This window comes from Vicugna pacos, chromosome 22, assembly GCF_048564905.1.
Source record: "Vicugna pacos chromosome 22, VicPac4, whole genome shotgun sequence".
Lineage (NCBI taxonomy): Eukaryota > Metazoa > Chordata > Mammalia > Artiodactyla > Camelidae > Vicugna > Vicugna pacos.
Genome location: NC_133008.1, coordinates 26,330,236 through 26,355,862, shown reverse-complemented (window position 1 = coordinate 26,355,862; position 25,627 = coordinate 26,330,236). Strand labels below are relative to the sequence as shown.

At 48.0% G+C, this 25,627-nt stretch overlaps 1 protein-coding gene across 8 annotated transcripts; it reads right to left on the bottom strand.

The window, feature by feature from the left end:
• On the bottom strand, nt 1–25,600 carry ILF3 (interleukin enhancer binding factor 3). Of its 8 annotated transcripts, none has more exons than XM_072947695.1 (21): nt 25,466–25,600; nt 21,250–21,348; nt 15,618–15,821; nt 14,814–15,043; nt 14,489–14,666; nt 12,390–12,537; nt 10,861–10,952; nt 10,380–10,475; nt 9,636–9,747; nt 9,118–9,215; nt 8,437–8,548; nt 8,224–8,334; nt 7,668–7,867; nt 7,167–7,334; nt 6,620–6,757; nt 6,366–6,542; nt 6,115–6,268; nt 5,915–5,968; nt 2,184–2,549; nt 1,309–1,437; nt 1–702 (listed from the first exon to the last, which is right to left on the bottom strand). In XM_072947695.1, exons 3-21 carry the CDS (start codon nt 15,618–15,620, stop codon nt 566–568), a joined length of 2,703 nt encoding a protein of 900 aa, XP_072803796.1. In that variant the 5' UTR covers nt 15,621–15,821; nt 21,250–21,348; nt 25,466–25,600; the 3' UTR covers nt 1–565. The 8 variants fall into 8 exon arrangements, with proteins under 8 accessions (XP_072803796.1, XP_072803795.1, XP_072803794.1 ...); XM_072947694.1 differs by having other exon boundaries at nt 15,618–15,715; nt 21,297–21,348; XM_072947693.1 differs by lacking the exon at nt 21,250–21,348 and having other exon boundaries at nt 15,618–15,715; nt 25,466–25,508.
• Nucleotides 25,601–25,627: the final 27 nt, after the last annotated feature.

Below are 25,627 nucleotides of genomic sequence, written 5' to 3'. Positions count from 1 at the left end.
CGGAGTTTTGTTTTCTTTATTTGTCTACATTCAGCTTAATTCAGATGTACTGCCTGAATGATCCAGACATACAAAACACAAAACAAAACAAAACAACAAAAAAAAACCTCACTCTTCCCCATTGGTTTTTAAAATAAAATTTTCACTTATAAAACTGAAACACTAAAGCATTAAAATACAGAAAGCTCGTTTAACTCACTTCACAAAAGCATTAACAGATAACGTATCCCTTCTGTAACTATTTAAAGATAAACTGAGTTAACACTAACACCAATTGTAAATAGACAGAGGGATACTTAACTGCGGAAACTGAAAAAACTATTCAGACAAAAGTCGTAATGGCAACTAACAAACCACTGAAGACACAGAGTCCCAAACACAGCTAAATATGGGTCACAGGACGGGTCACAGGAGTGACCAGCTGCACCTCACAACACGGCAACGTGGACAGGGTGGGGCGGCGGGGGCCTGGAGGGGCCAGTTGACATGTTAACTGTGATGAATAAACTGAATCTTACAACGGGGGGTAAGTGCAGAAGGTACAAATCTTCACCCCTCAGGGGCTTTATCTGTACTGGTAGTTCATGCTGTGATCTGCATTTCTGCCGTAGCCCCCTTGTGATGACTGGTAGGAGCTGGGAGGGCCGCTGTAATTCTGGCCGGACCCCGGGGAGTTGTAGTTCGACTGTGACGAGTAGCCTCCTAAGGGAGAGAGGGGTGGGTTAGAGGTGAGGGGCACAGGCCTGCCCCAGTCAGAAGGCAGGACGCCAGCCAACAACCTCAGCCGAATCTCACAGCGAGATCGCAGCAGGGCAGCTGAGCAGACTCCACTCTGTCCTGCCAAGTGCCTTTCCAGCGTCACTGGGTCTAGCTGTCACAAGAGCCCTGCGAGGCAGGACTGTCAAACCTGGGTTTATGAGAGGTGGGGATCTGCAGTCCCAGAACTGTAACAGGGGGCGGCCTGACACAAGGCTGAGCACGCTGCCCCAAACCAGAGCCCCAAATCAGGCTCTGCTTGGCCCTCGCTGCTGTTTTCACGCTGGTGCCAATGTTTAAGAGCAGAGCAGTTTCTGGATGTCTGGCTCAGGGAAGAACCCAAGATTAGAAGCGTGTCTGAGCCCATGTTCTCACAGGGTCCTGCATCTCCCACTCCCTGTTCTTACCCACCTGGAAGCCGAGCGGCAGCTGCTCCAGCGGCCCCGCCTGTGCTGCTATCTGCCCACCCCAGGCCACACCCTTTCTATGGAATCCGTGTGGCCCCTGCTGACTCAGGTCCCCCTGCAGAGCGGCCTACTGCCCCAGGCCCACCTTGTTTGCCTTGGTATGAGGAGCCGCCCCCAGAACCTCCGCCGTAGCCCCCGTGTGACCCTGGGTTGTAGGACGACCCGCCTGAGCCGTAGCTGTTCCCGCCGCTCCGGCCTCCACTCCCACTGTAGTCTGGGGGAGAGAAGACAGCGCAGTTAAGGAGCCTTGACCAAGACACAGCTGAGGCGGTCTAGGTTCCTCGTGTGCGGCCCTGGAAGCGGCAGGTCCTTGGCAGATCTCCCTGCCTTGACTGCTTAAATCTGACACACCTCTGTCCAACCAAAGTGCCAGAGGCCATGAAGCCCTGCAACGTCACCACATTCTGGAGCCCAGTTCCATCCTGCCTTCCCACCTGTTCCTCCAACCTCTCCTCTCCCACCCGGCGCCCCCTGCCCGGCCCAGCACAGACAGAACAACTGTCCCGTCAGGAAGAGCGCACACTCATGCGCCCCGAGCCGGGCCACCAACATAGCCACAGCCCACTGGGTCTGTGCATGAGGTGGAAGGAGGGGTGGAGAGGGCAGTAAGTAATTCAGGATCTGCTAGGGGCTGGGTGCAACACTTCTCCAGACCCCATCTCTGGAGGTGATCTTGCAGTGGCTAGCCGGGGCTCACAGGCTCCATCTACCCTTGGGCCCCAGCCTCAGCCCACTGCCTCCAGGACCTTGGAGAAGGCAACAGGGAGGAACCGCAAAGACCTGGGCTGGGGTGACTCTGTCTCCAGGATTTTCCTAAGGCCTGCCCTGCAGCCAGCACCGCCTGACATTATTCCAGTCCCTCAAACACAGGTCGGGGCAGTGCTGAGCTTCTGCCACTTCACGGGATGCGCCGCCGGCCCGGACCCCGGCCAGGCCAGGGGGCTCTGGAAGCCAACTCACTGAATTTGCTCTCGTAGCTGTAGTCTGATCCGCCCCCACCTCCGGGGGAGCTGTAGGAGTTTGAGTAGGAGGAGTAGTTGCCTTGTCCATGATTATAGCCTTTCTGCTTGCCCTGCGGGGGGCCGTAGTTGCCATATTGGCTCTGGTTGTAGGACTGCTGCTGGCCTTGGTGAGACTGGTAGCCTGAGCCGTAGGAGGGCTTCTGCTGGCCCCCGTGCGGCTGCTTCTTCCCAGCATGTTTCGGGGGCACCGGTGAGTTGTAGTTGTCACCTTGGTAGTAGGAGCCGTAGCCAGAAGAGCCACCACCTCCCCCGCCGCCGCCACCACCGGCATTGCCAGAATGCCCTCCGTTGCTGTAGAACTGACCTAAACAGGAAGGCAGTGGATCAGGCGCAGGATTGGGGGGATGGGGGAGGGGAAGGAGAGGGAAGGTAGCAGCTGTGGGCCCTGAAGGCTGACCCACAAGCCCACTGCCCAGGCTGGACAGAGGGAAAGAGGCTGGAACACGAGAGCAGTGGCTCTGGTCCTTCAAACAGCCTGGTATGGGCTGGCCCAGCCTTCAGCTCGACTCACCCATTGGCTGATGACAACAATGGATCTTTGCCAAGCAGCGGCACGACAGCAGCTTTTGCAGTGGATGTCAACATCACAATGACATGGGCTCCGAGAGCGATGACATTCGCCACTAGCTGGCTGCTACCCAGAAGTCCCCAACGGTGACATGAAAAGCAAAGCCCCAGAGAAGCAGCTGGCCACCGCCACCTCCCCGCTGCTGTGCTGGGAAGAGGCTCTGCACTCACAGGCCTGGGTGAACCCAGGAGATGCTCTTTAATGATGCCCCTAATACCAATGTTTTCATTCCAAGAAAACCAAACAGTCTGACTTGGTTCTGGGAGGAGCAAATGGAGACTCAGCCAAATGACTTGGGCATCTCTCTGCTGTGACTGCACAAACACTTAATTTAAGCAGTGATTCCAGAGCCTCGCGGGGAAAGGAGACTAAGGCTGGGATCTGAACACCCAGGCGGGGGCCTCAAGGTACTGCCTTAGGTGGCCCTCCAGAGGGCCCCTTCTTGTTCCCAGCACAGCTGCCGGGCACAGGCGGGACTGAGCAGCAGGACTGACAAGCGTGCAGTGAGGATGCCACATTCTCAGGCCCTGGAGCCGAAAATGTCACAGTGGGTACCCCCCTCCTCTGGTACCCCAGAAACAGGTTTGTTAACACACCGCCCCCACCAGATGGACCGACGGGGGATGGGTCAGCTAAGGCAAGGGGGGAGAAAGAGGACGGGTCACATGCCGGCGCTCTGGCCCAGTCGGGTACTCCCCAGTGTTCACGCAGGGGCAGCGGAGCTCCTTGGGTTCCTGGAGCAGGTGGGCCTGGGCACACCTTTGCTGGTTGGTGCTGCCCCTACCACAGTGGGGGCTGGTGCCTGGTCCGACCACTATGCCCAGGGAAAGGGCAGGGGATGGGGACACCCCCGTACAGCCCATCTGCCCTTCCCATATTTAACACCAATGGTCTCCTGCCTTTAGGATAGGGTTAATTTGGGAATCCTCAAGGGCCTTCCACCCGCTGGAGATGTACACCCCACACCGTTGTGCTTTTGGGCGGTTTGAAAAATAATTTGGATAGAACTGATCTCTGACATCAGTTAATTTTCTCCAGACCCCTCACCCCCACCCCCCAGCCCACTGCTCAACTCACAAAGGCAAAACACCAAGGGGAAGGATGTGTCCCACAACACAAGGGAGCAAACATGCGAGGGCTCGGAGAGAAGGCTGGAGGACAGGACGTCCCCTTCAGACCCCCTCCTCAGAACCCTGCCACCTCTGCTGCCCCGCAGCCTGCACAGGAATGAATGAAGACGCCAAGTATTGAGGGCTTGTTACTTTAACATGTATTGATTTAAAAAAAAATAACGGGGAGGGGAAGTTTTTAACGTCATTTCAGGATAACTATTTCCTGGTATAAAAAGACATTATTCTCAAACAGTAACTTTCTAAAAAAAAAAATACATCATGCAATCCAAGTTTTAAAAAGTTTCACTGAATGTTTCAAACCCCTGGGAACAAATTATGCAGTAACCGTTTTGACCAGTTTTTTTTGCCTGAATAAACGCAAATCTTGCAAGTCAACACAGACGCAGGCTTTGCTGCAAAAAGAACTGCTAACCAAAGCCCAAACTACACTCACTCCCAAGGGGAGCTGCCGCCAGGAAATGGGGGTCTCAAAGAGCCAAAATGCCTCCGTGTGCCTCTCTACACACAGGGAGAGGCCACAACTCAAGTGTGTACCCTAAGGTGAGAGGGCAGTAGTTTTCCAGCCTTCTGGAATCTGCTTCGGCCATATGCCTAGCAGCACAAGCTCCGCTGAGGCTCGGCTCTTCACCGGGGAATTGCCCTAAGTATCAGGCTCCTTCTGCTTAATTATGTGTAAACCCCATTTAGGAAAAAAAAAAAGGAAAAAGAAAAACCCCTCTAGAATCCCATGCATTTGCAGCTGTGATTAGGACTTGCAAAATTCCACGTTCTCTCTTCCTTAAAGCCTGTCTGTTTCTTGCAGTTAACGATGGAAGCACAGTTTTGATACCTTTGAGAGTTCACCTCTAGCTAAAGCAGCCACAGAACATCGCATCCCCGAACAAGAACCCACCAGAGCATTTACAAGAGGCGGAAGAGGTTAACTTAGCACAATATACAATTCCCCAAGGTTTCCAACGTTTTACATGCTTTTTAAAAAAAGGCTAGCTGCTCTGGATTCAGATGTGGTGAAATCGTTACTGTCAAAGGCATCAATCAGATTTGGGAATATGTTAAAAGGTTAAAAATTCATACAAAACCTGCTGTAAATTAAGACAAAGGTAGATTAAAATGCATTATTATCTGTCTCTTAAATAAAGTAATGCTTTCCATAAAAAGCAATGGTGGGCTTTTGCCTTGATGCTGACCAACGCTGGCTCTAGAATTCTGTGCAATTCTGCACAAAAACGCATTCTCAGAAAATTGTTTTCCACTTATTGTGAACTTCAATATGACCAAGTTCAAAGGCAAATCACGGTAAAAACTGCCATTGTCTTAAATTCTGCAGGCTAAGAGTTTCAGACAAGCTGCGGTGACAAGCCACGGTTGAGAAACCCAGTGAAGCACAGGGCACAGCACGGACACTTTGGGTTTTGGAGTTCGAGAAAATTGGAGTAAAAAGTTGATTTTGTGTGCAATACTTTTAGATGCTCTAGGAAGACCCAAAATCATGATAGCCGTAGCAGTCTGTGAAAAAGTCACCTACAAAAGGGGGAGACAGAGCAGAGAAAAAAAATTAGAATTCTTTCGAAAAATGGCACAGAGCGCCACATTTGAAATTCATGTTTTAGATTTCTCTGCTCCTGTAACCCCCCAATGAAGGCTCCTTCTCAAGACAAGAGCTGTGCACTGTCAGAAAAGCATATTCACAGGATTGGTGCTTCGCATGGCTTAAAGCAGAGAAATTTAAAATTTTGACTTTTAACAAACTTTCAAGTCACACAAGCGTGTGTTAACATTTAAAGAGTAAACTACGCTTTTGCAGGACGGGGGCGATGCAGGACCGCCTGACCTAACCACTGAGAACAGCTGTGAGCCGCCCTTCAGCCTCAGGGAGGCTGCTGAAGTGGCCGCCCTGCTCTAACTCAGGCCACAGGAGCTAAGCTGCTGCTTCTTCCCAAGCTCAGACAAAGAGAAACACACACTTACTGTAGCCGGCGGTCGCCGAGTTGCCTCCATACCCGTAGCTGCCGTACCCGGCGCCTGGAAGGGAACAGACAGGGTTCACCAGGTGGGGAGGCTGGTCTGCCGGGCCCCGGATTCTTCAGGCATCTCAGCCGACCCCAGGGGCCCACGCACCCCAGGGAGCAGGCCTGGCCCACAGGGACACTCAAGACAAGGGTCCTCACCAGCATTCATGTAGCCTCCATGGTTGGCACCACCAAATCCTCTCCCTCTCCCTCGACTGCGGATGTTCCCTCCTCTGCCCCGGCCTCGAAGGTTGGGGGGCGGAGGCACCTCATTGTGCATGGGGCCCCCCATGCCGAACCCAGGGTTATGTGGCTGGACGGGAGAGAAGACACACAGGTTACATTCACCTCCCACTCAAATCACCAGCAAATACATGCCAAGGCCAGAGATCTCAGGGGTGACCGCTCACCTTAGCAGCAAATTTCGGTCCACCTCTCACAGGCACAGGGGCTCTCTTCTTCTTGTTGGCCTCAAGGGCAAGAGGGGCATCAGGGAACAGTTTTTCTAGTGCAGCAAGGGCGGCATACGCTTTGGCCACCTTTTTGTTTGAGCCAGCACCTTGAAACTTCTGTCCGTCCACCTCAACCTGGGGAAAACAGATGCGTGTTGGCAGTGACAATGCTTCCCTTGGGACAGGACTTTCCATGGGAAGGAACCACTCACCTCCATGACGAAGCGCTTGTCATGACTGCCCCCTGTCTCTGAGATGAGCTCGTACTTGAGGCCACGCCTCTTCTCATTAAGCTCCATAACAGGGTTCTTGCCGTGCTTGGTCAGGATCGGCCCTTGCTGTTTTACGTTCTCAGGGAAAACAGAAAAGAAAACCAACAAACTCAGCTAAGGGCTTTCCAGCATGTGGGGGAAGCCCCTGCTCCATTTACTCTGCTGTCCCCCTCACCACTCTGATCTCCAGAAGTCATCTGTGGCCTTCCCAGCAGTGGGACCACCTCCACCCACACCCCATCTCTTGGGCAAACACCATGTCCTTCACTGAGGGCTACCTCAGTGTAGCCCCAGACATGAGGTCAACACAGCAAGGCCCTCTCAGTCATGGCTCAATGGCTCACACCCAACTCCCTCCCCAGGCTCCTGGACTAGAAGGCTACTCTCTTCGGGGAAATCAACAAGAATCAGTAACCATCCTGGCTCATGGCACACAGGGCTGCCTGCTCCTTCCTGTTGCTCAGTCCAGTACCCACCACGTGCTCACCTCGGCAGTGGGGTCCGAGGGGAAGGCAGCGCTGGGGGTGGAGACAGCTTCCACCACAGGTGGAGGGGCCACCACGGCCGGCTTTGCCTCCGTCTCCTCGGCTGAGTCCTCTCCCTTGCTGGAGTCTCTGCCTTCGGCACCCGTGGGCAAGCCCATGTCCTGTAACACCTACAGAAGGAAGATCCACAGAGCCCCTGGTGAGGAAGGGCTCACCCACACAGGTCCCCTTCTGAACCCAGGATCCTGAAGGAGACCCTGGTGCCCAGCCACATTTGGGGACCATGTTGCCTCTCAGTCAGTGATGATGGCATTCTTGCCACATGTGACTGGCCATCGCTCAGAATCTAACTATCTATCAGTGTTCAAACACCCTAAGCCCTGTGCTGGCCACACCCAGGACCTAAATAGGGAATGATGGCTCTACAGGGGCCCAAAACCAAGGCCACGTCTCGCTGTGTGGGGGACAGGAACACGTTGCACATCGCTGCCGGCCACACTCACCTTAACAGCCACATGCAGCTTGGCAGTCTTTTTGGACGGTCCAGAGGCCTCGAATGAGTTGCCGTCTACCTCCACAGACATGGTGAAGATGGGGGCATGGACTGGGCCAGTCTGGGAAACCAGTTTGTACTGCAGCCCTGGCTTTAGCTGGTTCAGTCTCATCAGGGCGTTCATAGCTTGGGGAGGCTCTGCCTTCTCCTCTGCAGAGAGAGCACAGCATTGTTCTGGAAAGTCAGTCAATTCTGAGCCCAGGAGGGGGAACTTTTGACGGGCCCCTGCTGCATGACGTGGAAGAGCAGGCAGCAGACGGCAGCCACATGGGCCCAGGTCCTGCCTGCACAGCTCCCAGGCACACAGCAGCCTGCGGTCACCAGCTGAGGCACATCCACCCTACTTGTGTCCTGTACCCAAGTTATATTTAATCATTTTTAAAAGGACTTAAATACCACGTCTGAGAAAATGAATGCAAAAGCAGGCATCTCACCACTCTGGGGTGAACCTTAATTGAAGCCAGATGGAGGCTAAAACTAAAAGGACTACGAATGAATGCTTGTACCTTTCTTCTGAATCTTCTTCTTCTTTTTGCTGGGAGACTTTTCCTCCCCATCTTCCTCCATTGGGCGTTTCATGGGCGTAATGGCATAGGTGGTACTGGGGGGTATTTGAACTGAAAGGAGATCATGATAGAAGCAGCTGAGAATCGAGTCTGGCCTCTACTGGGCATCCACAATGACACGGCTCACCTGGGCATGGCCCACAGCATGCTTACCTATGTAGTCCACTGGGTTTTCATTCTTTGGTTTCTTGGGCATCTTAGAAGGCAGAGGGTCCATACCCAGGACTTTATGGAGCTGGCCAAACGCAGCAAGTCGCAGAGCGTGCTGGAGAAGGGGAAGAGGAATTTGACTCAGCCGCTCTGCGTCCCCAGCCAACCTGTGTGCGCTTACTAATGCCTTCTGGAAGGGGTGGGAGCTGAGGGAGTTGCTAATGGTCTCCCCTATAGCAGCAAGGGGTCCCCCAACAGCCAGGGGAGGGCCTGACAGCCAGGGCCCAGCCTTGCTGTGGGGGAAGGCCAGCCTGTGACCACCCCCCTCGAGAGGAATACAGGAGACCCCAACCTGGGGACTGGTTGCCACACGGAGCCACGTGGTGGGCCTGCAAGGGGAGGACCCTTGAAGCAGTCCGCACAGCAAATACATCTCCCCACTGAACTCAGTGCCTGAAAACAGCACTCGAGCAGGATGAGGGGGCAGGTGATAACCACGCGTGGCGCCAGGGGAAAGAAGCAGCCCAGATTGGGGCGCCCTGTATCAGGCACAGTCCCTTCACCTTCAATCCCCGACCTGAACCTACAAGTCCAGTGGCTACCCTGAGAATACCCAGTAATGGAACTGGAAGCCAGTGATTACAGACTGGGTAGGGCTCACGTTGGCAATGGCGATGACTATACCTGCGCACTCTGTGTGATATCTTCCCGTTGCTGTCTGTCTAGATGCCCAATAGCATCAGTGGCTTCTTTTTCACAAGGGTCATAAATGCCAGAACCATCTGAAGGCAGGAAACAAGGAAGATATGCAGAGGATTATCTTTTAGCATCTCGGAAGAGTTGTGCTGGCTGAGGGATCCAAGTGCGTTACCCCCCACGCCCCATCCACACCCAGCTCTGGAAAACACACCGAGCTCGGTGACCCACTCAGCATCCAGCCCTTGAGAGAAATAATCCACGTGTCTCAGAGCAAGGAGCTCGCGTGGGAGTGGGTCACCACTGCCCCGGATCCGCCCTGAGTCACAGCTGCGGAGCCGCCACAGGGCTGGATATGATGGTGCAAGAGGGTAGTCACATGCTCCATCCCTAGGGGGACACGGGGCTGCTGCTGCCCTAACCCGGTCAGGGGACCCGCCAGGACATGGCTTCAGGGCCTCAATCCCTGTCTTTTCCCTACAACTTGCAAAGCACAAGGCCCCAACCTGGCATCACGATGCCTGACGCCAGGCATTCCAGCACTCTTCGCAGGGCCTCGCCGGCACCCATTGGTCTGTTGGCTGTGCCAATGGACTTCTCACAGAGAAGCTCGAGGGGCTGAAAGGCAAGAGGGACAGTTAGCCAGTGTCCAAGAGGGAGTTGGCTGATACTGGTGCTGAAAACGTGTGTGCGGATGTGTCAGAGGCTCAAGGGGAGTCATGGCCCTCCAGGTTCATGAACTTGGGACTAAGCCAAAGACTGGCCTCCTAGAGTGGGGCTCAACCAACTTTTCCTTAAAGAGCAGACATTAAATCTCTCAGGCTGTGGGACCAAGAAGCAAAGTCGAGGCTTTTATGTAGGTACTCCCTTTTAAAGTGTAGCCATTTAAAAATATAAAACCATTCTTAATTAGGAGCGGTAGAAATGCAAGCAGATGGCCAAAATTGGCCTGTGGGCCTCAGTTTGCTGACCCCCGTTCAAGGGTAGCTGTAAGCCTCTTGGTGGAGGGAAGCCTGTCACAGTAAGTGTGTTGCCTGGCCAGCTCCCACCTAGGCTGAGATATTCACCCTCCACAGGGGTCCCGGTTGCACATTCACCCCCACCCAGGGTGTCGCACGCAGTACTTGCTGACAGGACACATCAGCCACACCCCGAAGGGCCACTCCAGCCCAGTTACCATAACACATTCTTGGGATCTGGGAGGTCTGCACACATGACCCTGCGGTGGCCATAGCTACAAGATGCCTTACCCATCCTCTGAGGGGACCCCAGGTGGGCACGCGGGTGCACAGGTCCCTCAGGACCCGGATGACAATGACACAAGACTTCAGCCCGTTGGCTCTGGCCTAAAGGAACAAAGTACAGGCTCTTTACACTAAAGCACCTCCCTGAACACAAGGCAAACATGAAAAACACAAGTCTCAGGGTGCTACTTTGTCAAGGGTAAAACAGTGAACATTCACGACCATCAAGTGTGTGGTCAGCAGTGACTTCACCGCATGAAGAATAACATTACTCTTGACACAAAGCAGCAGCTCCCCATCTACTCAGTCACAAGCCTCCTCTGGGGGTGTCAAATTTGTCTATGCGCGCTTCTTTAGCAACTGCACGCCTGCAGGTGTTAAGTGCAGCGCAGTGATCTTCAATGTTACCGAAACTTTATGGTGAGTTAGCCAAGTTAAAACTTAGGAATTCTCTACCAAAAGACAAATAGAAGAACAAAATGCAAACCTGGAACCACTTGGCGTGTCGGAGGGACGCCAAGGCAGCAAGGCATTTCTGCCTGTCCAGAACGTCCGGGGGATCGTTGACTGATAGCGTTTCTATTCATGGATGGAATAAGAAGACAAGGCACAGTTTGACCAAGGGGTTTCTGTCAGGTGGAAAGGGGATGTGGCAGCTTCCTAAAGGGCAGCTGAGGCTCCCAGAATCTCAAGTCATCTCCACCCTTGACCAGGGAAGGAGACGCTAGAGCATGTTTAACTCCGCCCTGAGAGGAGATCGTAAAAATCAGAGGCCCCTCCAAAAAAACAAAAACAAAAACAAAAGTGGGAAGTTACTCTAAAATGAATAATCCTGTGGGGGAGGGGGACAGATAGGTGGATCCTATCTTCTAATAGGCAGTTACCTGGCTTCCTCCCCAGGATCTCCCAATAAATTAGCTATGCTAAAAATTCCATTAGCAAAAACAAAAAACAAAAAAACAAAAAAACAAAAAACAAAAAAACCAGCAAAAAACAAAACAAAAAAACCCCCCAAAAAACCAAATAAAAAACAAAGAAAACAAAAAAAAAAATAGATGGGGGGAGTAGAAATGCACTCCCTCTCTGCTTCCCACAGGCCATCCCCTGAGGCGTCTACAGCAAAGGGGACCACCTCCGCCCACCAGGCGGGACTGCCCTAGCCCCAGCCCTTGACAGAGAGAGTCCTGTTGGTCAAAGGTCCAGCGTCCCTACATTGATAAACTAGAAGGGCTCTAGTAGTTGGAATCAGGTATGGAACCAAAGGCACTCAAAGAACAGCAACAAGGGTGTGAGCCTGTGCTGCAGCAAAGCCGGGGTGTTTGTCGTTTCTGCCATCACGTGTGTGTCAGGGGTTTGGATAAGGCCTGTTGCCCTTACCTGGCTGTGTGAGAGTTGACTGAAAAACAGCCACCCAGAAGAGATGTACGAGGGGCCCTGGGTGGACTTTGATTTGTGAAAACACTGTCAGTGTCTGAGGTTCAAAATTTGGTTTGAAAAATCACTCAATTGTTTAAAACTTTATCCAAAACTCTGCATCAGCTCTTTGCTTTTCGATCACTGCGACAGATTAACAGCAGCCAATGGAAGAGGACAAACGAAGAAGCCCTCGGTTCTGCTGCAACACAAGCTGTTTACACAAGTCCAACGTGATGTTCATGCAGAAACCATCTGGTTGTCTTCCCTAATTTAAAAAGCCTAAAATCACCAGGGACACGCTTTTCCAAGGCCGAACGGCTCAACAGAAAAAACACATTTAACACCAATGAGAACATCCAGAGATTAAGACAAACAAAAATGGTGCAATCCTCTAGGAAAAGTGCTACTCACTTTTAGTGCCAGTGTTTTGTCAAACTCCCAGTACTGAAACTGAATGGGAGATGTGATCTCAAAGTAAAGGTGGTCAGAGCTACACCGCTATATCCTTTTATCAAAGCAGTCTAAAACTGAATAGCACATTTGAATAGTGAGGGAACACCAAGTTTCCAAAGTCCTGCTGGCCTTTCTAAGCCTCCCTACCTCCAGCTAATACTTTCTCCATTTCTTCTCTGACAACAGGGGATGTCAGGTGGATGGTCAGGGACAATGGAGGCTCTTTTGTGTTTTTTATCACAATCGCAGCATCATCGACAGATTGGAGTATTTCGTACTTGTCTTCTGTAACAGCCTACAAAAGAAAATGCAACTCTCACACACACTTTCTCACAGTTCTGTTTAGCTCCTGGTTACTACAGGAGATAGGCCAACTTCCTAGGCTGTGACTGATAACAATGTCCTTAGCTATGGTTCAGAATCTCCCTCTTGCTGACCATTTTCCAAATATCCCAGACAGGAGGTGACGGACTACTTACAGAGCAAAGTGATTTTCATGGGAAGATGTATCACGAATTGTAAGAGTTCAGGCTCTGAGGGGAGATGAGGGTGTGAATCCTCCTTTTGTTACTTGGTAGTTGTGTATCTTTAGACCAATCACTTAACCTCATTAAAACTGTGGTTTCTAATTTGTAAAACAGACTTACTAACAAAACTACACAAGACTGCAGGGCACTTAAACCAGATATTGCATGGAAAGCCCAGCACCCAGCATAGAGAGGGCACCCAGCCACTGCCATTTCCACCCTGGGCTGAGCAGCTATCACAGAGCGTGGAATGAAGACTGTGTGGAATAAAATACTTTAATCATATGATATGTATAAAAGCATGTACTTGCTGCAAATGAGTATGTCTAAAAAGAATGTTCACAATTGTGTGACGCTCACTTTTTTATACCAGTTTATATGCCTTGATTGAGAAAATTCAAGCTTTTATGATTTTTGTTAAGAAAACAAGTAAATATCAACATTACAGGGAGGACAAAGGCACTTCGGAAAATTTAAATTGGTATTTCTCCACCTTGGCACTATGGACATTCTGGGTCAGATCACTCTTGGTTGTGGGGCTTGTCCTGTGCTTTGCAGGACATCGAGCAGCATCTCCAGCCTCTACCTAGTCAATGCCACTAGCACCCGGACTGCCCCCCCGCTGCTGCTGTGACAACTAAAACTCTCTAGACTCGCCAGCTGTCCCCTAAGGTGCAAAATCACCCAGTCAAAACATGTTACGTTGATGATACACTTTATTTATGTCTCCTTAACTCTTCACAAAAGTTGTCATTCCTTCAGAAATATTTCATAAACTTTTTTCACTTCATATATTTTACAGACCAGGAAGATTAACTTTAAAAGCGGACTTCCCACAAACACAGAAAAGCTTAGCGCTTCACTCACCTGCACAGGCCCCCAGGGGTATCTACTGTATTGTATTAGTTTCACATTTCGATTCTGACCTCTTGTCCTAAACCCCAAATTCTCAGTCACATAAGACAAAATGTATGTTTACACATGAAAACGAACACTGTATGTAAGGAACGAGATTTTTTACTTTTGTTTTCACTCTCTTCTTTTGTTTATTCTGTCACTAAATCCTTTTTACTTTTGTTTTCACTTTCTTCTTTTGTTTATTCTGTCACTAAATCCAAGGTCAATGTGTCCCGAGGAGGCAGAGCCTGGCAGTGACACTCAGAGGTCCTAAAGCCCCAGGACTCACCAGGCTGGGATGTGGGGTCAATTACTGAGCTCCCCGCACCTCAGTTACATCTTCCAAAATACTCAGATGATAAAGCCCTATCTCAGAGAGTAATTATGATGAAATGATACGTGTAAAGAGCACCTCTGGCTTAAAACCTGGTGTAGTAAATGCTCAAGAAATGTCAGAGGCTACTATTTATGTAATACTTTTGTAATGAGACAAATTGGTTTTTAAAAAACTTTTTTAATGTCCAGGTTTGGATCAAGAAGGAAGAGTTAGTAAGTGTACTATCTACTCATCCACACCCCCCCCACCACTGGAGTCTGGGCGTGAAGGTCACGCTCAGTGCAGCCTGGGCCCTTCCTGAGCCAGAGCTTTTGGGTGGTTCTGCAGCCTCCTGCCTGCTGCTTATGGAGAAGGCGTGAGCACAGCAGGTGGGTCTGGAGCATGCCTCTTAGCGCACAGAGCAGTTGGATACCTCTTCCTCTGCCCACATCCTCAACAAGCACCTCCTGAGCTCCCCCCACCTCAGTGGAGGCAGTGACACTCACAGCAAGCTGAATGGCCAGGTTGTCAGCCACCTTGTCCAGGAGGGTGGTCGTGGGTTTCTCCTTACACAGCAGCACCAGCTCCAGGTCCAAGTCCCCCTTGAGCAGCAGGCCCTTTGCCACGAGGCCAACACGCATGACGCCCCTCAGGGTTCTGGTCATGTGCTCTGTCTTCTGCTCCCTGAGGGACAGCCCAACACAGGCTCAGTGAAGGATTCAGTCTGGCCAGAACCCAGAGGCCCTGGAAATGCTGGAGTTTCTTAGAAAAGGAGATGCTCAACCCTACACTGGCCAGTCTCCTTAAAGAAAAATAAAACCCCCAACTTACCCGGCCCCTTCTTTGCTGTCATCCTCTGGGGGTACGTCCACGTTCTCGGACTCGGCATGATCGCTGCTGCCTTTCTCCTGCTCATCGATCCAGTCGGACACGGCTTTGAGAGCCCGCTCCGTGTGGGAAACCATGTTCTGGACCGCCTCCAGCTCCTCTTGTGTTGGATAAACGGAAGAATGCTTTGCCATCACATGGCGATCATCATTCACAAAAATTCGCACTGGACGCTAGATGTAAAAACTCAGTTAAAAACAATGCAGAGAGAGCAAGCAACTCGATGCTTATCTTTTAAGTTTTACAATTAAGAATGGTGCTTTATTAATCATACGAAGATGACTGAAAATAAAACTATATCTGAAGATCTGAGAAGGACAACCAAACAGAACAGTTGTTCGTTTTCTAGGCCATGGGAGGGAAAGGGCACTAACTACACATTTCTGTATTATTTCAATTGTTACACTATGTACTATATTAAAAATCAAAATGTCTAATAAAAATGATTACAGAATCAAATGGTGGGGGTGCAAGATAGGTGAAGGGGATTAAGAAGTACAAGCTAAAAGATACAAAATAAGTTACAGAGATGTAATATACAGGGTGAGGAATATAGCCAATATTTTATAATAATATGGAATATAATCTATAATAATATCAAGTCAGTGTTGCACACCTGAAACTAGTATAGTATTGTAAATCAACTATACTTGTTTAAAAAAAATCAAATGCTTTGAAGAAATTCAACAAACATCTTTGTATATGAATGAAGAAACAGTATCTGATTAAGAAGAAAATCTTTCTTACCATTGTTACTCTTTTTTCTGTAGTGTCTGGAAATCAAATTTTTGCTTATGTTTTCAAACTGTGACAGATTTCCTTGGTGTTATCAATACTTCAACTATCTATAAGATCAGAAAATCTTTTTAGTTTCAAATACTTCATAGACAGATGAATCTCAGCAGTCAGATATTCAGCAGGATGAAAGCAGTGCCGCCTCAGGAAGGAGATCTGTTCACACAGCAGGACACATCTTTTATTTCCAAGTAACCACCACTAAGCCAAGGGACAAACAACTAATTACAAATTCTCCAAAAATGAAAACAGCTTGTTTCTAGAAGTCGTGTCTTAACTTCAGGCCCCCACTCAGATGATTTTTACTTTTTTAATTGTCTTTCACTATTTCTTCATATAAAGTATGCCAATTTTTATGAATATATACAAAATGGTACAGGTAAGAATGTTCAGCAAAATCTTCTGATTGAAGAAGGAAAAGAGGGGGAAGAAAAACCGACAACATAATGCCATTTGCAGCAACATGGATGCTCCTGGAGAATGTCATTCTAAGTGAAGTAAGCCAGAAAGAGAAAGAAAAATACCATATGAGATCGCTCATATGTGGAATCTAAAAAACAAAAACAAAAACAAACAAACAAACAAAAACAAAGCGTAAATACAGGACAGAAATAGACTCACAGACAGAGAATACAGACTTGTGGTTGCCAGGGGGGTGGAGGATGGGAAGGAACAGACTGGGATTTCAAAATTGTAGAATAGTTAAACAAGATTACACTGTACAGCACAGGGAAATATACACAAAATGTTATGATAACTCAGAGAGAAAAAAATGTGACAATGAGTGTGTATATGTCCATGAATGACTGAAAAATTGTGCTGAACACTGGAATTTGACACAACATTGTAAAATGATTATAAATCAATAAAAAATGTTAAAAAAAAAAAAAGAGGGGGAAGAAGCTCTGGTCCTTGAGAGTCATGAAGAGATGGAAGGAAAGCAGGAAACAGAGGGCCCAAAAAACTGTCTATAAACTAGAAAGGCAAGAACCTTCTGAAACATCAGGTGGATGCAGCCACTGCAGCACATGGACACACCCATGGGTTCAACTCTGGAGTGGCTGAGACAACTGAAATGCACAACAGAAGCCTTCAAGACAAACGCAGCTATAATTACAATTTTGGACTCTAAATAACATGCTGACTACAACCTACTCAATTCCCACTCTATGCAAACAGTCTGGTCCACAGTGAAATCTTCCAAACGAGTAAACAACAAAAAACCCCCGTAGCATAAAAGGCGACAGATGATCCACCCGTTCCATCTAACCATGTAACAGCTAGCCCCTTCAATCCAAGCCAGTTACCAGCCAGGGCAGTAGGTTTATCCTGGAAAGGCATCGGCTTCAAAGATAAACTTTGACATGACTGGCCCAAACAAGAAATTTCCACAATGCTTCAGGACTACCTAGCAACCTAATTGGAAACTTAAAAGGTTTTAAAGTAGAACTTGAAAATCTAACGGTGGAACCAGAGGCGATGCCCCTGCAGAGCCAGGCAAGAGAACAGGTGGGGGCAAATGCTTCGTGACAGGGGAGGGGGAGGAAAGGGAGAAGTGGAGGATCAGTCCCTGGGCTCAGCTCCTGGATGTGCCTGGGCCCTTGCTGAGCCACTTACAGTAGTCACCAGTGGGAGCTTTTGCAAAGACGTGGCCTGAAACCCGGCCTGCTCAGCCACAATCCATGTGTCCCTGAAGTTCCTTGGAGCTTCCTTCTAACCTGCAACACGGAAGCTACCCTTCTACCTCTTCAGAGTGACTGAAAATAAAATGAGTCAACCTACAGAAAGCATGTAGCGCAAATCCCAAAGACCCTCAAAATCAGGATGGATTTCTACTACCAACAACATGTACATCACCAGGCTGTTGTGAGGACTAAGCTCATGCAAAACACATCCTGTACTAATGAATGACTGTTCTATCCAGTTAGGAGCAAAACGATATTGTGGTTTTGTTGGAAAAGAATGTCTTTTACATATTTAAGATAAATTTATGGCTCAAAATACATGCCTGGTATTTGCTCTAAAATACTCCAGTGAGGCAAGGGAGTGGAGAAGGGAACAAGGATGAGCCAATACTGCAAAATGCTGATACCTGTTGAAGCTGGGGGATGGGGATAGTGAGGATCATTCGTGCATGTTTGAAAATTTCCATACGGTTTTTAAGTGCATAGGAAGAAGTCTTACAGAAATGCAGCCATGACAAGTAATCTAAAATTTAAACTAAAGCTCAGAAAACCAATTCTAAACCAGCAAGCAGCTGGCCATCAGAAGTCACAGCTGAATGGTGAGGAACTCATGTTAAAGAGCCACCAGTTCTGGCCATATCTATACTGAAACTTCATCAATCTGACATTGAAGGATGATGTTTAAAACTGTACTTATTTATTCAAAAGTATTTGGCATGCACTTCCCCCATGCTAGATGCAGGGACAGTGATGAACACAGCAGGTAGGACCACTAGTGCACCCCAAATAAAGGAGAAATGCATTCCCACCAAGTCCAACATGGTGCCAGGAGCCAATGCATCAGTGTGCACTTACCATCTCTTCATCTTACATTCTTTCTCCACCCTAGATATCAGATGTAGAGACTTTAAAGTAACGAAGAGTTTAAACTGAGATCCCAGGTGGCTAAGATCTTCTTGTTCAGGGCTTTGTAGGACTGATAGTCTAAAACCTACTAAAAGGAGCTTCTGGAGAAACTGGCTGATTTGGCACCTGACACAGAAACTATGGTGGGTGAGCCTGGGCCACACTGCAGTGTCAGAAAGCAAGGAAGTGCTCAGAGATTACTGTAGGCTTGTCCAAAAGACAAGGGAGCTGACTTGTGAAGGCTCCCACTGGCTACCTTTGGGGCAACTGAATATCCAAAAATAAAAAATAAAAATATGCTTCCATCTGTATGGAGGTCTCGAATCCAGCAAAACAGCCAAACTTAATCAGTGGTTGCTTCTGGGGCATGGTGGTAGGGAACACCTGGGAAGGGGTCCTGGGAGCTTTCTGGGGTGATGGTCATGGTCTACATCTTGGTAATATTGTTGGGGATATACACTGGGCAAAACCCACTGAATGATACACTCAAGAGCTGTGCATTTACTTCAAAAGAAAAAAAGACCTGTAAATAAATACTGGACTCCAGTAAATATTTAGAGGAAAGACTACAATTTTCTGATACTTTGAAAAGCACCATAAAAACAAAGCAATCATGTTAACTATATTTCAATAAAAATAAGGTGGACTGAAGGATGAACAGGACAGATGAAGAGATGCGCGAAACACAACTTAAGTCAAATGTCAATGGCTGAACCCAGGGTATGGACACAGGAAGGTGTTCACTGCAAAACTGCATCACCTTTCCTGTATGTTTGACATTTTCATAATAATGTGTCACAAATATACAACTAACATTGATTCAGCACATTAAACATACACATGAGTTCATAATGATACTTCTTTGCCACCACTGGAGATGTCTATACCCTAAGCCCATACTCTGAAGGGACTGAAGTTCACCCAGAGTTGATTTGGAGCATCTCTACGAAAAACACCATCTGACAAACAGACAAGGCCAGGAATAGAACACCACTCTTCTATCTCTGGGGGACAGGATACTCACTGTGTAAAACATCAGCCCACCAGAAGCCCTCAAAGACATGCACGTGCCCCCAAATGCTCCTGTCTGTAGCAAACATCTTGCATGGAGGTTTCCATTTACTGTATTCACTGTTAAAACTCAGGAAGGGACTCCTAAAGGGATTCACTGGGCTGTGGCTGGCTCTGACCACCACCCTCGGCCCATCTGTGATCCTTTCATCCCTGGGTCCACCTCCCTCAGACAAGGCTTTCGTGGTGATGTAGGTAGAAGCACTTATTGAACTAAAACTTTAAAAACTGGAATCAACGTTTCTTTGCAGAGCAACAAACCCGGCCTCACTTGTCTCTATGTAAGCCTCGATCTGTCATCCCAATCGGCCTCTCAGAAGCCAGCTGCTCTTGTCTTAAGTACCAGAGGATACATCTCATTTAACCTCATTTTCAAGATTTTTAGCAAGGAACACTGCTGGTGAGAAACCCACCACATCCACCTATAATAAGCAACACTCCAATGCCCCCCGCCAATCTAACTTTAAACGGAAGCCATGAAAGGCTGCCCAGAGCTGCTTATGCAGCCTAATTCAGGATTCAAACCCGAGCCCAAGCGAAGACTGATTTTTACCAGCCCAGCCTCTCTGAAAAGAAACCCAAGGAAAGAATAAGTGAAGAGGCAAGAATCAGGATCTTAACCTCTGTGCGGTTTGGCATGTTCTAACACGCAGGGATCAGGTTTCTTTCTTTTGTTCTCAAAACCAGCCCACCCACAGCATGCAGACTTACAGAAGTTTAAACCACAACGTGAGGTGCGATGACCAGCTTTCTGACCTCTCACTAATTAGAGTATGACTATACTGACATTTGCTGTAGGGAAAGAAATGTGCCCAAGTCAGCATGTATGGATCAACAAGTGTTTGTAGACTGCATGAACAGGTGTAGCTACAACACCTTAACAGGTATGGCCTCATCTATCTTCCAGAGTGGCTTCCCCAACCCAGGGTATTTCACAAAACTTTAGAGTCCAAGCCATTCTGGAGAACTGTCCTTAAAGTGTATGCTCCTCTTAAAGAGACCTGATTAGGCTTTGAAACCTATAAGGATCCAATTCAGCTCCTGGTTCCCTGGCCTCTGGATATAATCCTACCCTGGAATGTGAAGTGAAATACACACATGCAATTCTTTAGTGACTCAAACTTTTAAAAATTCACATCATCAAGGACATATGGAAAATAACTTTAACAAAGCAACCAGTAAGAAGATGCCAATCTAAAATCTGGTTATGGATACCACTCTGAGAAAGTTTTACATCTAAAACAAATGTAAAATCCAGTGTAATGGTTCCCAGTTCTGTCTGCAACAGTGTTTTTACTTGGTCCATAGGGAGGTATAAACATTTTTACAAATATTTTCAATTTAAAGAAGTATCCTTTAAGCGTTTTTCTTTCTTTCTTTCTTTTTGCTTATTTTCTTCTTATATGTTGGTTAAAACATTTTTTTCTTATGAAAAGGTGGAAATGGTGTATGATAACTAATTTAAAATATATTTTAATTTGCAAATACATTTTGTTCCCCAAAATGATTCTGGAACTCCAACTGGTCTGTGACACCCAGGCCTCCAGGCCCAACTGTACTGTGGAACATCCACAGGTCTTAGAAAGAGAAACCCCAGCTTTGTGCCTACCTGGGCTCTCCAACCTGGCTGCTGTGGGACCTTCAAGACATCGCTTTACCTTTTCAGAGCAAGGTCAAAAATGAGATTAAAACACTACCTAGACCTCAAGAGCTGCAGATAGTAAGGCTTAAAGGTGACACAGTGAGAAAATGCTCTATCAACCATAAAACTACAAATGCAACGTACAAAAGGAGTAATTTTAGCTACTCTTGGATGAATCAACAGAAATGTTTGAAAATTTCCCTGTGAGAAGACACGGTATCACAGGAAAAGATTTAACATGACTCTAAGTGGCACTTATCAAACTCTCTTTGCAACATGCCTTTCAGGCAGCAAGGCGGTGAGAGAAGCCAGCTTAGAAATCCACACCTGGCGGTCTCAGGGGCTGAGGCAACCTTCCCATGTATCTCCACGGGGAAGCCTAAGGTTTAAAAAAAGAAAAAGTTTCTAGTTAAGAAAAAAAAAAAAGACTGCCTCTCAAAGGATGCTAAACATTAACATGAATTTTTAGTAGGTAACGGTTTCTTTTTTAAATGAAACTTTTGAGATAGTGTAGCTTCTTGTCCGGTGTAAGAAACAACAGAGATCTTCAGTGTACTCTACCCAGTATACCCCAATGGTAACATCTTGCAGACTCTAGTACAATATAACCACAATACTGATATTGATACAATCAGATACAGGCTGCTGCTGTCACAAGAATCCCTCCTGTTGCCCTTGTACAGTCACATTCACCTTCCAACTGCGTCCCCCAAGCTCAGCCCCTAGCAACCACCAATCCATTTACCATTTCTGTGATTTTGGCATTCCAAGAATGTTATATAAACAATTTTAGAGCATATGACCTTTCAGGACTTGTCTGTCTCATGAATACCCGCCCCGAGAATCATCCACGTTGTCTAGGTATTGAGTTTGCTCTTTTTTTTTTTTACTGCTAAGTAGTATTCCATGACAAGGATATATCATAGTTTATCTATTCATCCACTAAAGGGCATCTGAGTGGGTTCCAGCTCTTGGCTATATAAATAAAGATGCTATGAACATTTGTGTATAAATTTTTGTGTGAACATAAATCTTCATAACTTTGAGATAAATGCCCAGGAGTGAAACTGCTGGGTCATATGGTAGCTGCCTGTTAGTTCCATAAAAAACACTGAAAATGTTTTATAAAACACTGAAAGTGTTTTTCCAGAGCCAAAGTTTCAGATTTTATTTTTTTGCTGTTTTTTTTTGGTAGAGGGGAAATTAGGTTTATTTTATTTATTTATTGCAGGGAAATAACTAGGTTTATTTATGTATTTATTAATGGAGGTACTGGGGAATTGAATCCAGGATCACATGCCAGCTAGGCATACTCTCTACCACTGAGTTTGGTTTTTATTTTTTTTAAGTCTAAGGTTTCAAAAAAAAACAATTTAACTAACTTCATCAAAATCGATTCAAGCCACCTTCTCTCCACTGAGTTCACACATCCACTCTGTGAAGCAGTGGTCACTGGTGAGGTCTCAATGGGCAGCCCACAGACCTCCCCTTCCTGTTAACAGGGCAGCTAGTATTCCCTCCTGCAAAGATTCTGCACAGCTCACTCACAGAACAAATATTAAGTGCCACTATGAACCATGGAGCCAGGCTGGTCATTTCCATATTAGGGACATTTAAACTACTTTTTTTAATTATATACACATACTAAGGATTATTAACCTGTAAAAAAAATCTAACTGTACCACTGACAAGCAAGCGTAATTTGCCACGTTCATTCTTTACACATACACACACACACACACTCAGATAAGAGGAAGAAAGTAGTTCAAAGGCAACCAGCAGAAAAACAAGCAGCCTGGAAAATTATACCGAAAAGACCCTATCCTTGAGCTTGAACCACAATCCTAATAAAAGCAATACAAATGGCTGTTTCCAAGGAAAAGTATCATGAACCTCAAATTGGCCAATAGCACCACTTCTCACTGATCACCTCAGATTGTAAAAATAATCTGGAGCAAATTTACACACTCTAATAAAAGGATGCACAGTCAACTTTGTAACTAAACAATCCTTTGTGGTCACATATGAACAAGTAAATTCACTTTTGCATTAAAACTAGCAGCTACATTTTCAATTACTTCATTACATGAACATTCAGTGAGAAGAGAAAAAAATCAGATTTCAACTGCACATCATTTCACAAAACATCTGAAAATAGGAGATGTTAAAAGTCTTGACTGAACTTCCAACTGCAATTTATAATGGGATCACCTATAAAGTGCTGTCTGGGGGAAAAAAAAACAACCCAGGGATTTAACAGAACATAACTATGGCAAGAAACAACTTTTTCTAAGTCAGCTCACTAACAAATATAACAAAGACTCCCTAACAAAAATATGCCCGCCCTGCTTTCACTATTATTTCTGTAATGCTGTTAGCACCACAAAGAGGCAGCACAGACATACCCTAAGTTAACAAAGTAGGAAGAAAAGTAGTTGTTTCAGACAAAATTGTCAAATGCTGCAGCAGGGAACTGAAGTTAGCCTCATCCCTTCAGGGCCCCAACCCCATTTCACTAACTGTGCAAACTCCTGTCAAACCCCTTTTTGCCTCTAACTGCTGACTCCACCTCTCCCTCGGTGGAGAACTTAACCAGGGGAGCATGAAAACAAGCACATTTGTGACAACAAGGTATTAGCAGCCACTTTGCCAATGTGGGTTTTTTTGACAAGAAAAAAATTTTAAGGAAAGTAACAGATAGCCTGAGACTCCTCACTTCCAGGAATATGGGCCTCCAAAAAACCCTCAAGTACACTAGAAGGAGCTAAAAGAATTTTTACCTGCAGGCATAAATTCAATCAGGAAAAACAAAAACTGCAAACAATTAGGCACCACTCCACTTCAGGGAGAGGATGACTCCGAGGCTTGCCAGAGCTCCAGGAGGATAGGGAGACTGATAAATCAGTGCCCAGTGCTGGCAAGGCCAAGCCTGGCAGTAACTGCCAGCCTCCAATCAACTCCAGACAACACTAGGGTCTGCACAGATTCCATTCACAAATCCCAGGGGCCAGGAGCTGTCCACATGGCCAAGAGACAGCTCATGGGTAAAGATCCCAGGGTTAGGGACAGGGATAGTAGCACCTGCCAGTGCCCTGGGCCTTCCTCCCCCCATTCCAGCTGTGAATGAGCCTCTGGTTCCCACACTTCATTCACAGCCTGAGAGGCTGCTGTAACTACATCCCACCAGACCACACACAAAGCATAGTGGCAGCACTGTGAGCAATCCATGGAGATTCCCAGCCACAAATACCTGAGAAAAGGAGCCCAAAGTCCTAAATTTGAGTCCTAACTTCGAGTTGCGTTTCCCATAGACACCAAATTTGCTCCCAAACCACTCATTTTAAAGAGGTCAGAACCCTGAGCAATCAAAAAAATCCAGAATCACCGAAATAACTAAATTCAATAAAAGGTAACTGATGCTTCCTTGCTGATCCATCAGGTCCCCTAGGCAGAATCCCAAGCAACTTTCAATTTTGGAAATATTAAGAAACGGCTTACTCCCCAAGTTTAGACACTTAACTGGAGGAGCGCACGCTGATCACTGTACACCCAAAATAATTCCTCCAGGTGGAGGACTACCCGGGGTCAAGACAACCCTTAGAATCTCAGTTACTCAATTACTTGAGGAAATAAGGTAGAAAAGGGTTTTAACCTCTCACGTTTGGGTCTCAAGTCTTTGATAGGGAACCCAGATATCGCACCAGCTCACCGTTTGGGGGGAGAATACAAGTCCTAAGCAGTATGGAAAAAAATTTAACATCAATGAAACACCCCAATTTAAAAAAGGGAAACTTAAAACTCTCAACTAAATTTGGATCCTGATCTGGAGGAGGCCAGGCCAACCAGAAATTTGGGAATCCCATGAACTCACAAAGGCCTCCTCTACAATCCCTGTTAAGGACAGGGTTCCAGGGAAGGGGTCTGCCTCTCCGCACCGCCTAAGGACAAAGGCGGAGACGTTTCCCGCCTCGGCAACCTGGGACCCTCCTGAAACCCGGGGCGGGACAGGGACAAAGAGGAGGAGAGGTGGGGGTAGTAGTCCCTGCTGCGCGGGGCAGGATGCTCCCTGCCAGAGGGGGGTGTGTGCTCCCGGCACGTGCGCGCGTGCGCGCGTGGCGCCGCAACAGACAAAGCCCGGCCCGGGGGAGGCGGCGGCCGGGGGCCCCGTGCGCGCGCACCCCCCGCGAGAGGCGCCGCCGCCGGCCGAGGGGCCGCGAGGGGGGGCAGATGCGCGCGCACCGGGCCCTCGCCGCCGCCGCCGCCATTTTGTTTCCTCGGCACAATGGGGGAGAGTAACGGCTGAGCGCGGGAGAAAGGCTGGCAAGGGAGGAATGAGCCGGGCGCCGGGGCGAGAGAGCCAGGCGGAGGTGGGGGGCGCGGGGCGCCTCAGGCCTTGTCACCGCGACTCCTCAGCAGAGCCCGCGCTGAGTGGGAAGACGGGCGGGGGGAGGGGGAGAGGCGGGAGCGGGCCCGGCAGCCGCCACATTGACGCTTACCTTGTCCGCGTCCCCTTCCCCGACAGCAGCCGCTGCCCTACTGCCACAGCCCGCCGGGGTCTCCCCCAAAAAGCCACGCGGTGCGCACCGGGCTGCTGAGTCCAACTGCAATGGCGAGAAGAGGAGGAGGAGGAGGAGCCGGGGCCGGGGGCGAGCGGGCGG